This window comes from Carya illinoinensis, chromosome 5 (genome assembly GCF_018687715.1).
Source record: "Carya illinoinensis cultivar Pawnee chromosome 5, C.illinoinensisPawnee_v1, whole genome shotgun sequence".
In the NCBI taxonomy this organism is placed as follows: domain Eukaryota; kingdom Viridiplantae; phylum Streptophyta; class Magnoliopsida; order Fagales; family Juglandaceae; genus Carya; species Carya illinoinensis.
The window spans coordinates 17,098,983-17,111,160 of NC_056756.1; the positions used below are offsets into that span (position 1 = coordinate 17,098,983).

The window sequence follows — 12,178 nt, forward strand, 5'->3', positions numbered from 1 at the left end:
TTGACATGACCTAATCTTTTATGCCATAACCAACTAGTTTCATTTTTAGCTGAAAAGCAAATAGCATCTTGTGAGGTAATTTTTTCAAAATCAATTGTATAAACATTATTGTTTCTAAAAGCAATAAAACAAATATTACAATCATGATCATTCAAAATAATGCACTTATCCATTTTGAAAATAACTGTAAATCCTTTATCACATAATTGACTTATGCTCAAAAGATTATGTTTTAGACCTTCAACAAATAGAACATCTTCAATTATGAGAGAAGATTCATTACCAATTTTACCTATTCCCATGATCTTCCTTTTCGAGTTGTCTCCAAATGTCAAGTGTCCTTCTTCTTTAGATCTAAAATCAAAGAACTTAGTCTTGTCTCCCGTCATGTGTCTTGAACATCCACTATCTAAAAACCACTTGTTTTTACTTGTGGATGACTTCATGCATACCTATAAAAACAATTAAAATGATTTTTCTTGGTACCCAAGTTCTTTGGGTCCTTTATTTATTAGTATTAGAAGAAACAAGATTTTTATGTACCCATATGGCCCTAACAGTCATTGTATGATTTCTTCTAATAGGACAAGTATGATAATTATGATCATTTCTATTACAGAAATTGCAAATAGCATATGACATATATGAAGAACTTGAATGATTATAATAATATCTTTTTTTGACAAAATTATTTTTATGAAAAAAATTTTGATTATTGGTCTTTGATATAGAAGGATTATCAAAGAAATTTTTATAAGGTTTGTGTTTTTGTTTTGGCATATATCCCAAGACTGCCTTGTTAAAAATACATCTTTGACTACCAAGAAGTTTTTCAAAATTTATTTTTCCATTCGTAAAGTTTTCAACAATATTTTCTAAATCGGTTTTCTTCTTATTCAATTCAAGATTTTCATCTTTCAAAATGATATTTTCTTTTCTTAAAATATCAATTTCATTTGTTAAAGAAAAATTTTTCTTTTTCAAAGCAGTATATTTGATATCCAATTTTTCAAATTCCTCATAAACCTCTTCTAAAACATTTTGCAATTCTTCATATGAAAGATTTTCAATATTATCAAGATTTGTTACCTCAATGTCATCTTTAGCCATAAGATAAAGATTTGCTGATTCTCCATTACTTGGTTCACTATCTGAGCTACTTGAATCATCATCCCATGTAGCTTTCATTGCTTTCTTGCCCTTGTTTCAATCTTTCTTTAGCAGAGGACAATCTGACTTGATATGACCAGGCTTATTACATTTATAACAAATTAAAGTGTCATTTTTACCTGAATCTTGTTTGAAAAAATTTTTGAAGGATTTCCTCGGAGGAATTTTATTTTTCTTTAAGAACCTCTGAATTCTTCTTGTTATCATCGCAACTTCTTCATCTTTGTCTTCATTTTCCTCATCTTCATCACTTTCACTTTCATGAGGAACAGCTTTAAGTGCCAAGCTCTTTTTTGGCTTTCCTTCTTCTTCTCCTCTTTTCAATGTGTACTCATGGGTGATAAGTGACCTGATGAGTTCATTCACTTCAAGCTTCTTGAGGTCTCTATCTTCAAGAATCGCTGTCACTTTTGATTCCCAGCATTTTGGTAGAGAGTTGAGAATTTTTCTTACTATCTCCACCTTGGAATAAATTTTGCCAAGAGCTGTCAAGCTGTTTATGATGTTAGTAAAACGAGTGTGCATACTAGAAATAGATTCATCATCATTCATCTTAAACATTTCATATTCATGAGTAAGAATATAAATTTTTGATTCCTTGACTTGCGAAGTTCCTTTATAAGTAACTTCCAAGTTATCCCAAATTTCTTTTGCTGTAGCACAAGTCATTATTCTATTAAACTCATTTCCATTGAAAGCATTAAATAATAAATTCATAACAGTTAAATTCAAAGTATAAAGTCTATCATCTTCACGACCAAACTCTTCTTCTTCCTTTTTGACGTTTACTCCATCAACCACTTTTGTTGGAATATAAGGTCCATTTACAATACATTTCCAGATTTCTCGACCTTGAGCCTGAAGGAATATTCTCATTCTAACTTTCCAGAATGAGTAATGATCTCCACAAAAGAGTGGAGGCCGACTGCTAGATTGACCTTCACCAAATGAAACTGAAATGTTAGCCATAAGATCTTAACTCAAAAGATAGTTAATCTTATAATAGAGCTCTTAGCTCTGATACCAATTGTTACCCAGATGACTAACACAAGAGGGGGGTGAATTGAGTTATATTAAAAAAAATAACAATTATAAATCAAATATATAATATAAAATATAAACAAAATATGAAATAACAATAAATATAAAGAGTAAGGGTAAGAGAGAAGCAAACTCGGTATGTTAACGAGGTTCGGCCCAACTGCCTACGTCCTCGCCTCAAGCTACCCCTTGAGGATTTCCAAATTCACTATTCAATCTCCTTCAGGTGGAGATAGAAACCTATTACACATTTGAACAACACCGCTACAAAGGATCCGTGTAGAACACCCTCTACACTTGCAATCACCTTACACGTGGTGATTCAACTACTCCCCGTGTAGAATACTTCCTACACACACAAGGGTTATACACACCATTTTTCTGATACAAGAGCTGATAGTGGGTAGGTTATCAGAAAACACTCCTCAATGAGTGAAATAAGAACAATACAGCGCAAACTATATCTCTTAAAATGAACAAGGATTAAGACTCAATGCTTAGAGAAGAGAGAATGAAAGCTTTGAATGAATGTTGTATGCTCTTGGTGTTATCAATGTAAAGCTCTCAAATGATCTATTTATAGGCATATGAGACTTCATATTCAAATTAAAAAAGATTCACATGTCAAAAAAAAACATCATTCACTTTTTCAAAAAATTCAAATAAAATGTTCTTTTTTTTCAATTGTCAAAGACAACATCATTCACTTTTTGAAAAATATCAAACCTAATATTTTACTTTTGGCATATGACAAAAGGAGCACACTTTCCTTTTCAAAAAAATTAAACCTAATCTTTTTCTTTTTGCATATGACAAAAGGAGCACACTTTCCTTTTCAAAAAATTCAAATCTAATCTTTTACTTTTTGTATATGACAAAAGGAGCATACTTTACTTTTCAAATTTTTCAAACAAAATCATCTACCTTTTGTATAAGTCTAAAAAAGCATCAATCACTTTTGAAAATATTCAAATAAAAAATGCACATGTGAAAGATGACAATCAATCATCTTTAATATTTTCAAAGTTCAACCCTTTAATCAAGGCATGCACATGTAAAAGATGACAATCAATCATCTTTCAAAATTTTCAAATTTAATTTTCAAAAAATATTCATGCACATGTGGAAAATGTATTTTAATAATTTATGATAAAATATTAATTTTGAGCATTAATCCTAATTTCGAATTTTAAGAGATTTACAACATTATTCTATAACTTTAACGTGAACTTGTTTCTTTCTTGCTCATGCTTGGTTCTTTGATGTGCTTGACTCCATTGTGTGGAAAACTTGAGCTTGAAACTCCTTTATTCTTTGAATTCATTTATTATCATCAAAATCCATGTGTAGATTTATATTCACATGAAACTTGAAACCTTGGGTTCAACAATATCCTACTCCTACGTAATAGGAACAACTTCAGCAAGTCTTGAGTCAGCATCCTTGAAGTTTGGTAAAAGTTGTTCTTCAATAGTAATATAGTGTATAACATTACTCGTATATATATATATATATACTAGGTTAAAATAACGTGCAAAGCACGTTGCTTAGTTGAATGAAACTATTTTACAAAAATAATATATTTTTTTACAAAACTTGTAAAAATAGTTGATAGCATATATAGCTTAGAAGACATTACTTCAATTTTTATACAAATAATATAATTAATAGAATATTACAAAAGAACTTTAACAAACAAATTAACTACTATAACCAGTACTTTAACAAGATGATTGAATTTGCATTATCAAGATGATCATGATAATTAATGGCGTGTTTTGGACCAAATGAAAATTATTTTTTTATTTTTATTTTTATTTTTATATAAAAAGAGAGAAGGTCACATGTCAAAAGTGACCCAGCCCAAGAATAATTCTGGAGTGGTCTTGACTATCACAACTAGAGGATGGAATGGGAGTGCACACCGATAGATCATAACGGCATTTTTGTATAATATATGTGCCCATATATGAGTACATACGTTCGTATCGCAAGCCAATATAGAAGATTTATGTAATGGGTAGAATTTGTCCTGGCAGGTAAAAGCTTAAATTAAATATACTAGGACTCAATTTGCGTGACATGCCACTACCAGATTAATGCTTTGTACAGCTACATAGACACTCAAATCTGATAATGATTGTAAAATACAAGCACACCACTCTTACAAGATTAACCTCACTGATTTTTAGGCCTACCTTAAATCTCGTTGGCTGAAACAATTCAAATAGCAGTGCATCACCATCATCCAGCTTATGGTCCAGTGCAAATGCTCTCCAGCCACCACTAAGCCCAGATCTTTTGCCAATATATGTAGTCTCAAATTCCACACCATTTTCATTTACTAATACCATATCCAACAATGTTTTTGAAAGATGATCCTCACAGAATTTTGAAGGAAGGCCCTAGTAATAAAGGCAAAATATACAGTTCAACTACTTATCCACTGAACCATTAAGAAGTCAGTATCAGAAGCTACATCGAACCCTTCATTGCATATAAATATTAGATAAAGCATAATTAAGATAAGAAGACCATAAACTGCCTCAATCGCCACATACCAACCAAAAATAGCTATAAACATGAGACCGGACCATTGATTTGACGAAAGATGGACCTTCAGAGTCTAGCTTGCTTTGGAACTCCAGTGCAGCCTCAAAGGCACGATCTCTTTCTTCTTAAGAAGCTTCCTTGACTTCATCCAATGGCCTTGACTCTTTCCCATAAACCGCAAGCCCAACGCCTCCACTCACACAACCCAACAGCCCCTGTTTTTAGCAACCAAAGCAGAGTATTTGCTTCCTACCCGTGAGCCACAAGCCCACCGTCACCCCATGTCTATCGTGTTTCTCCACGTCGCCGACCACCCAAGACTGCCACCAAGCCCTAGTTCCTTCGCTTGCTGCCTCTTCCTCTCGGTTTCTTGTTGTTCAGCTGCTTGTCATCATTGATCCACTCACTGCCCAGCGGTGCAATAGTGCACTATCATGTGCAATTAAAAAAAAAAATGATAGACTAGAAACAAAAAAAATAGGAACATTTGTACATATTTATCTTAAACTTTGGTCATTCAAACTTGACTAATAGCTTCACCAATCTCCGAACTAATAATTTACCCTGAGTGCTTGAAAGGTTATATCCATGTCTGCTAGATTTTGAACCAATTCAACCAAAGAATCATCAGACTGACTCACGAAAGTGAACCCAAACCAAAGAGAAAATCAAACTCAAAAAAAATAAAACTGAAATATAAACGAAACAATTAGTAGAAAGAAAGGGAAAAACCTGGTCAAGATCTTCGAGATGCTCTTTAATTTCCAGAATTTTTGTTTGCTCATCATCGAACAAACCACCATAGGGATCCAAATCTCCAATTAGAACTTTTTGGAGTTATATCTACATTAATAAATCTAAACATTCTATAAAACCTCATATACCGAAAAAATTGAAAAAAATCTTACTTTGGAAGATCTGTAACTATTCTTGAAATATAAAAAGAAAATCCAGATAAAGAGAGGGGATTCGTGATGTATCACAACATGTAAATAAAAAACAAAAAATCTAAAATTTATACCCAGACCACACTGGAGAAGACCAGTTCTTGCTCTTGAAGAATTGCTATCTGGTGTTCTTCCCTACAAATCTGAAGCAGAGAATAGGCTAATGCAGAGAGAGAGAGAGAGAGAGAGAGAGAATGGAGAGACTTTTACACTACGTAATTAATAAGAAGAAAATAAGAGAGTACAAAGATTTTTGATATTCCAACACTGACATAGAAAAGACAAATAAAACCTACATGACTATACTGCACTCACTTAATTTCAAGACAAACGGAGTTAATGAAACATTGATAAAGTTAACGGAAAATGATAAAAACTGTTAAAACAACAATTTCCGTTAGATACACACTTTTTATATATAAAGATATTTATATATATATATAACAATTTCTAAGATAAGAATTTAATTAAATGCCTCACATTAATTAATGATATAATTATATCACTTTCTTCATCTTTAAGGTGAAAAAATAATATTTATCTTTCTTTATGTCACTAACTTCAACCAAAATCTGGACCTCCGCAAATCATGCAAAATATCCGAGAGATCTACGTAAATAATTTTTTTTTTTTCAGTAAATATATGACATCAGTATTTTCAGCAAGAGTTATTTGAATCCATGCTAGGGGATTAATATTTCTCTTACCTTTTTTTCCCCCTTTTATCCATTGATGTCAATACCTACGTTGGAATTTCCATTTTATTTCCGCCTGATCTTATTATATATTCAAAGTCATTCATTGCTCTAAAGGCTTCGTTTGGTTAGGCAATATTTCAAATGAGGTGAGATAATAAATTTTAAATAATAATAAGATTTTTGACTTAAAATAAAATGAAATGGTTAATTTGTAAAAAAATATATGTTTAGATAGCTAACTAGCTAGTGAGATGAGATGAGATGATTTTAACTTTTTAGAGATTTGATAAAGTGGTGGGTCTCACCAATTATTAAAAAATATTTTTAATTATTGGGTGAAAAATATTATGAATATATTAAAAATAAGTAATATCTATTATTAATTTAAAAACTCATAAATAATTTGACTTTCCCAAAATATATTTTTATGTTGTTATATTAATTATTATGACCTATTTATTATACCATATGTTATAATTCGAAATATATTTTTCTAATTATATATTACAATAAAATAAAAAAATTCTAATAGATAATTATATATATTAAAAATGTGGTAGTTAGTATTACTGTAGTATTACCCTAGGGTTGTTAGTTGAAAAATTAGAAATGGAATAAGATTTTTTTTTTTTCCAACCATTTGGACAGGTAGATGAAAGTGAAGTATAGCTGGAGATAGTTTGGATATCCAAACCGGGCCTTTACTGTCGGTGGAAACCCTGTTGGCAAGAAGTCTATTCTTAGAGAGTTACATGCAATTGCGCAAAAATGAAATTTCACAAATTAACCTTATCCAGATTTTGATTACACAGAAGATTTAGCAAACCTTAAAAAAGAAAAACAAGATCGTCTGGGTCGTTTCACTAGTATCAAGCTAGAAAATATGACAGACACCACTAACCTTAGCTCTCACAACTTCAAAAGGTCACTATTGTCAGCGGAAGCCGCGGAAGCAGCACTACTCTTGGTTGCTGCAGAAAGTTGCAATGAAGTCGGGAACAAGGTTAAGCCACTTTGTTGTGGAGAATTTAAAGAGGACGATTTGATGTTCAAGAAGCTTGACCCACACCCTATGCCATTCTGGCTAGACTGGTAGATCAAAGGATTCGCCCTAAGAGACTCGTCCCAATTCATCTTCTGGCATGAGCTATTTCCCACACCTTGATTTTGATCTCCGGAATTCCCGCCACCGTCTCCAGTATATGATGTGAGTGCTGCAGCTACAACTGATTGAAAATTCGGGTTTGATGCGATTGCCTTGGTTGCTGCTTCTATGGTTTCTTTGAAAGGCTGCTGAGAAGTATTCTGATTCATGTTCATGTAAGTTTGGAACAGATGTTCTTGCAATGCAGGTTGCTTTCCAGTACTGTTCAAATACCCGATATGGTTTTGATTGTAAGCCGAGGTTCCATAATTGTTGTAGCCAGTATAACCATGCCAAAATGGTTGTAGGGCGTTAGGCTCTAAAGAAGCGGAAGATGATGAGGAAAAGTTTAGACACGTTGCGGAATATCTTGGTGTAGATGAGAAACTAGAAGAAAACCTTCCAAGAGGAGAGGAGGTGGATGGTGCAGTACTGGTGAGGTCAAGAGTTACTGTTGGGTGTGAATTTGAAGTTGAGATTGAAGAGTTTGGAATATAGAACTGCGGTGGTCTTGAAGTTTGGGAGAGTGTACTGAAGTTGAATCCATGGAGGTTAGTAGCAATGGAGGAGGAGATGGGGACAGAAGCTGAGATCCCGATGCCTGTTGAGCTCGATGAGCGGGATTGAAGCATAGAAACAGCAGCAGAAGTGGTGGAAGCCATGGCTGCGGCTGAAATTGGAAGCGGGTGATCGTGTGTTCCTTCATAGGTAGTGATCAAGATGGACATGTCATCAGCACATCTTTGCACCTGAAAATGGAGAAAGAATCTAATATATAAATGAAGTTTCTAACTCCGAAATTCCCTTTTTGAGTTGCAAATGATGGCCATGCATGTTGAAACTCTATGACAAGCTAGATCAGCTATATATTAGATGCATATATAGTTTTTTGACAACGCCAACTGACCATAACATATAAACACAATGCAGGCAGAAGTTATACCTGTTTTCTCACAGGACAAGATGGTGAGACTGTGCAACGGTAGTATCCCCGAGGGCATGGATTTCCTTTAGCTATCTTCTGTCCGTATTTTCTCCATTGACAGCCATCGTTCAACTATATATACAAGAAAAATCAGAAAAAAAAAAAGAAAAAATCCATTAATTTTGTCTAAACCACACAACCTGATGATGTATTATATATAACATAAGTTTGGTTTGGCCATTAAAAATTTTAATCTCAAACTCAAAATTTGCATCTCATTATTACAACTTTCTCAAATTTCTATACAAAATATAATAAATAATTCAATTTTTTCAAATTTTAAAATAATGATAATATTATATTTATCTTAAAACTAAAAATCTGATAATTCTCAATGACCAAACCGAACGGCCTATATGTAGTTATCACGAAATACAAAAGGTAATTTGTTGAATGTCATATGATCAGGCGGTGACACTGGATAATTGTTCATCACCACGTTTTCCCTAAAACAGTTGTTGATCTCAAACGTATCTTACACATATCAAGTTCGATACTATACTAACCGTTGGGGTGTCGCATCTTGCTCTGACAGAAACCCTAGTTTTCTTCAACGGGCCTTGTTCTAAAACTTCATCGTCTCCACTTCTTACAGTCTTTAAAAGTTTATTCGGTGGCCAAATTTCAGTGGGCTGCTGATCTTCCTTCAGTTCCTGAGCAATGCTATTCTTGGAGCTCGCGTTCCTCATATTCTCGGTTGAGCTTGGCTCAGATATGCAGTCCAACCCCAGTGAAAGTTCTCCAGTACTACTGAGTTTCTCGTTCTCTAGTCGGCCATTACTCAAGTTACTATTCTTTTTCTCATCCTTTCCGACCTCCTGATCAATTGACGTTATCCCAAGGCTGAGGGAGATAAGTACTTCAGGTTCCTGATCTTTTGGCTGATTGCTAGAAGCTGTATCTGTATATCTGGTTTTTTCTTGTTGAAGAATATCAAAGAAATGCATCTGTAGGGTTTGGTAGTCCTTCGCAATTCGTGCCAATAACAGCTTTAACCTTTCGTTTTCTCCTTTAACCTCGTCCATTTCAGCTTCAGCTGATTTTAGCAGCTCCTCCTGGGGAAAGAAGAAAAAATGTGCGGCTAAATTAGGAACAATCTTATGATAAATGAGCTATAAATGAGCCCCCGATCGAGTAAGTACGTAGAAGATCATCATCATCTTACCTGATTCCTTCTTGCGGAATTGGAAATCTCATCTTTGGTATTTTTCTCCATCGCACAAGGCACCTGCGAATGTTTGAGAAACTAATTACTTCATGATTATTGTAATAATAGATATAGATGACAGAGGATATGTAGGCCAGCAGCTACAACAAAATTTTGCTTTGCTGAAAATAAACGAACAGACGTGCAGGGAAGAAAGAGAAAAACAAAAACAAAAGGACAAAGAAAAAGGTACTGGAGAAAGAGATAAAAATCATTGATGGAGCTCACTCGACATGCACTTGGTGACAGATAAAAAGGATTTTGACTTTGTGGACCAGCCTAGAAATCCTTAATTGGCCTTAAGTCGTAGGTTGTGATAATTAAGTCAGATCTACCACGTGATGGATCTACTAAATCATATGGATTCAGTACCATTGGCCGGCAATAATTAACAATCTTCTACTTAATTCATGATCATGAGGTACTACGCATGACAATCTAATTGTACACATGCATGGACATATAAATATATACAAATATTTACTAATTTTGAGACAAATCGACCATATTGTACATATCTGTCACGGTAAAAGTGAATTATATACAGTAGTACGTATCCCTTTGCCCAATAAATCATACGAGAATTAGCTTATCTTGACATAGAAACTCGTGCATAGCTTTAGATCAAAGTGAAGAGAGAGAGAGAGAGAGAGAGAGAGAAGAAAGCTAAGTAAATAATAAGATCCTTGAAGATCAAAAGGGATTGAGAAAAAGAACGGAAAATGAAAAAATATATATATATATATATATTATATATAGCACGCATCTTCGTTAATTCAGATAGTTGATCATTTTCGGATCGACTTCCAGCTGGTTTCTTTACCTGTATTCGACTGGGAGAAGAAGAAGGCATCGAACTGTTTTCCTGATCTTCTTGATCAATATGCTTCCCATGAACTTCCTGGAATAAATGAGAAGGATAGAGCTCCATGCATGAGGATTGTATTTACATACATACATATATATATATATATGAAACTGAATTCAAAACAATCGTTAAAAGAAGATCAATATCATCTGCTAGGCCACAAAAAAGGAGAACACCAACAATAGTCAAACATATAAATGAAGACTCATCTATGAAAATTCCAAGAATTTGTATTGGCGGTCGTCGTTCAAATAATTACATGATCTATATCTTTAGGTAATATTCATGGATCTTTGCAGGGAACGTTCAAAGCCTGGAAATTGCTAACGCAAAAATCAAAACTCTATCCTAAAAAGCAACCAAAATGATTGATTCGTCCCCCAAACACATGCTCATAAATAAATAACTCTAGAATATTCCAACTTTACCCAAGATATAGCTGGAAACTCTACCGGAGAAGAAAATCAGGGAGAAAACCATGATCATAGCTAGCCAAGTATATATATAATCATTTGCAAGCAGCAGCTAGATAGCTAGACAAGAAATTAAGAAACTCACGGCCAGCTTGTTGATCATCTCGGTGGAACCACTACTGCCAGCTTCTAATTTACCAACAGATTCCACTGTTCTGACTTCCCTATCCTGCATGTTACCAAGAAAAGATATTTCCGAAGTCTTGTTCTCCATTAATGCTTTTGAAATAATTCTGGTTCTGTACCATTCCAATTGGAGTTTTGATTGTTATTATATAAGGAGAAGCAGACCTCAAGACTTTTGACTTGCTCTTTTAAAAAATTCCAATTCCCAGCTCATCCTTGGCAATGTCATGACGATCGGAGAGAAATATCAAAATGTGTAAATACACTCCAAGAAGCGACAAAATAAAGTTATTTTATTTTATTTCTTAATTAGTTTCCTTAAAAAATAAATAAATAAACTTAATTAATGTTTCACAAACAAATAGTATTGATATTCAAATTGACCCTTAATAATTATATATGTGTGTGTGTATGTGTGTGTTTGGTGATAAAATTAATCCATTCTAAGCTATCTCGCTAGCTCTCAATTAACACTGTTTAAATATTAGACATGTTGATCAAGATTATTAATTTTAGTGTTCATACATTAGATGTCACACGGAAATGACTGAAAACCATTTCGGTCAAAGTTCAGCCACGGAAATCAACATTGACTCGGGTGACCATGTGGGCTTTTCAAGAAGTGGTGGTTAGGGACTATTATTTCCCTATTTTTGATATATATTTCAAGCTTGTCCCTTCATTTCCAATATTTATATATTAACGACATATTGCATATATATTTACTACATATATGAAAAATATTACTTGTGATGAATTATTTACGATAAAGATGATCGACTAATTGCGTTGATATTAAACCTATTTTATTTAGAAATATTTATTTTTGTCGCAAATAACTGGCAATAAATAGATTTTTTTTTTTTTTGTAATGACAACATATAAATATTAATTTATCCGTCAAGATTTTTAAGTTATATATAGTTAAGGTACGTAAATATTTGACCATTAAGCTGGAATAAGGAC

General features: G+C 33.3%; 1 protein-coding gene and 1 pseudogene across 1 annotated transcript; both read right to left on the reverse strand.

The window, feature by feature from the left end:
* Window positions 1–4,284: 4,284 nt before the first annotated feature.
* LOC122310135 lies at window positions 4,285–5,354 on the reverse strand (annotated as a pseudogene).
* A 1,790-nt stretch (window positions 5,355–7,144) lies between these two features.
* On the reverse strand, window positions 7,145–11,345 carry LOC122311277 (WRKY transcription factor 72A-like). The gene is made up of 6 exons (XM_043125766.1): window positions 11,172–11,345; window positions 10,569–10,646; window positions 9,704–9,766; window positions 9,045–9,593; window positions 8,497–8,610; window positions 7,145–8,302 (listed from the first exon to the last, which is right to left on the reverse strand). The coding sequence occupies exons 1-6, from the start codon at window positions 11,298–11,300 to the stop codon at window positions 7,319–7,321; spliced, it is 1,917 nt and encodes a 638-aa protein (XP_042981700.1). The 5' UTR covers window positions 11,301–11,345; the 3' UTR covers window positions 7,145–7,318.
* Between the last annotated feature and the right edge of the window lie 833 nt (window positions 11,346–12,178).

Coding starts and splice junctions, on each gene's coding strand:
- LOC122311277 (XM_043125766.1), bottom strand. CDS start 11,300: ATGGAGAACAAGACTTCGGAAATATCTTTTCTTGGTAACATGCAGGAT. Junction 8,611..9,044: donor CAAGATGCGACACCCCAACG/GTTAGTATAGTA, acceptor TTGTATATATAG/TTGAACGATGGCTGTCAATG. Junction 8,303..8,496: donor CTTGTCCTGTGAGAAAACAG/GTATAACTTCTG, acceptor CTCCATTTTCAG/GTGCAAAGATGTGCTGATGA.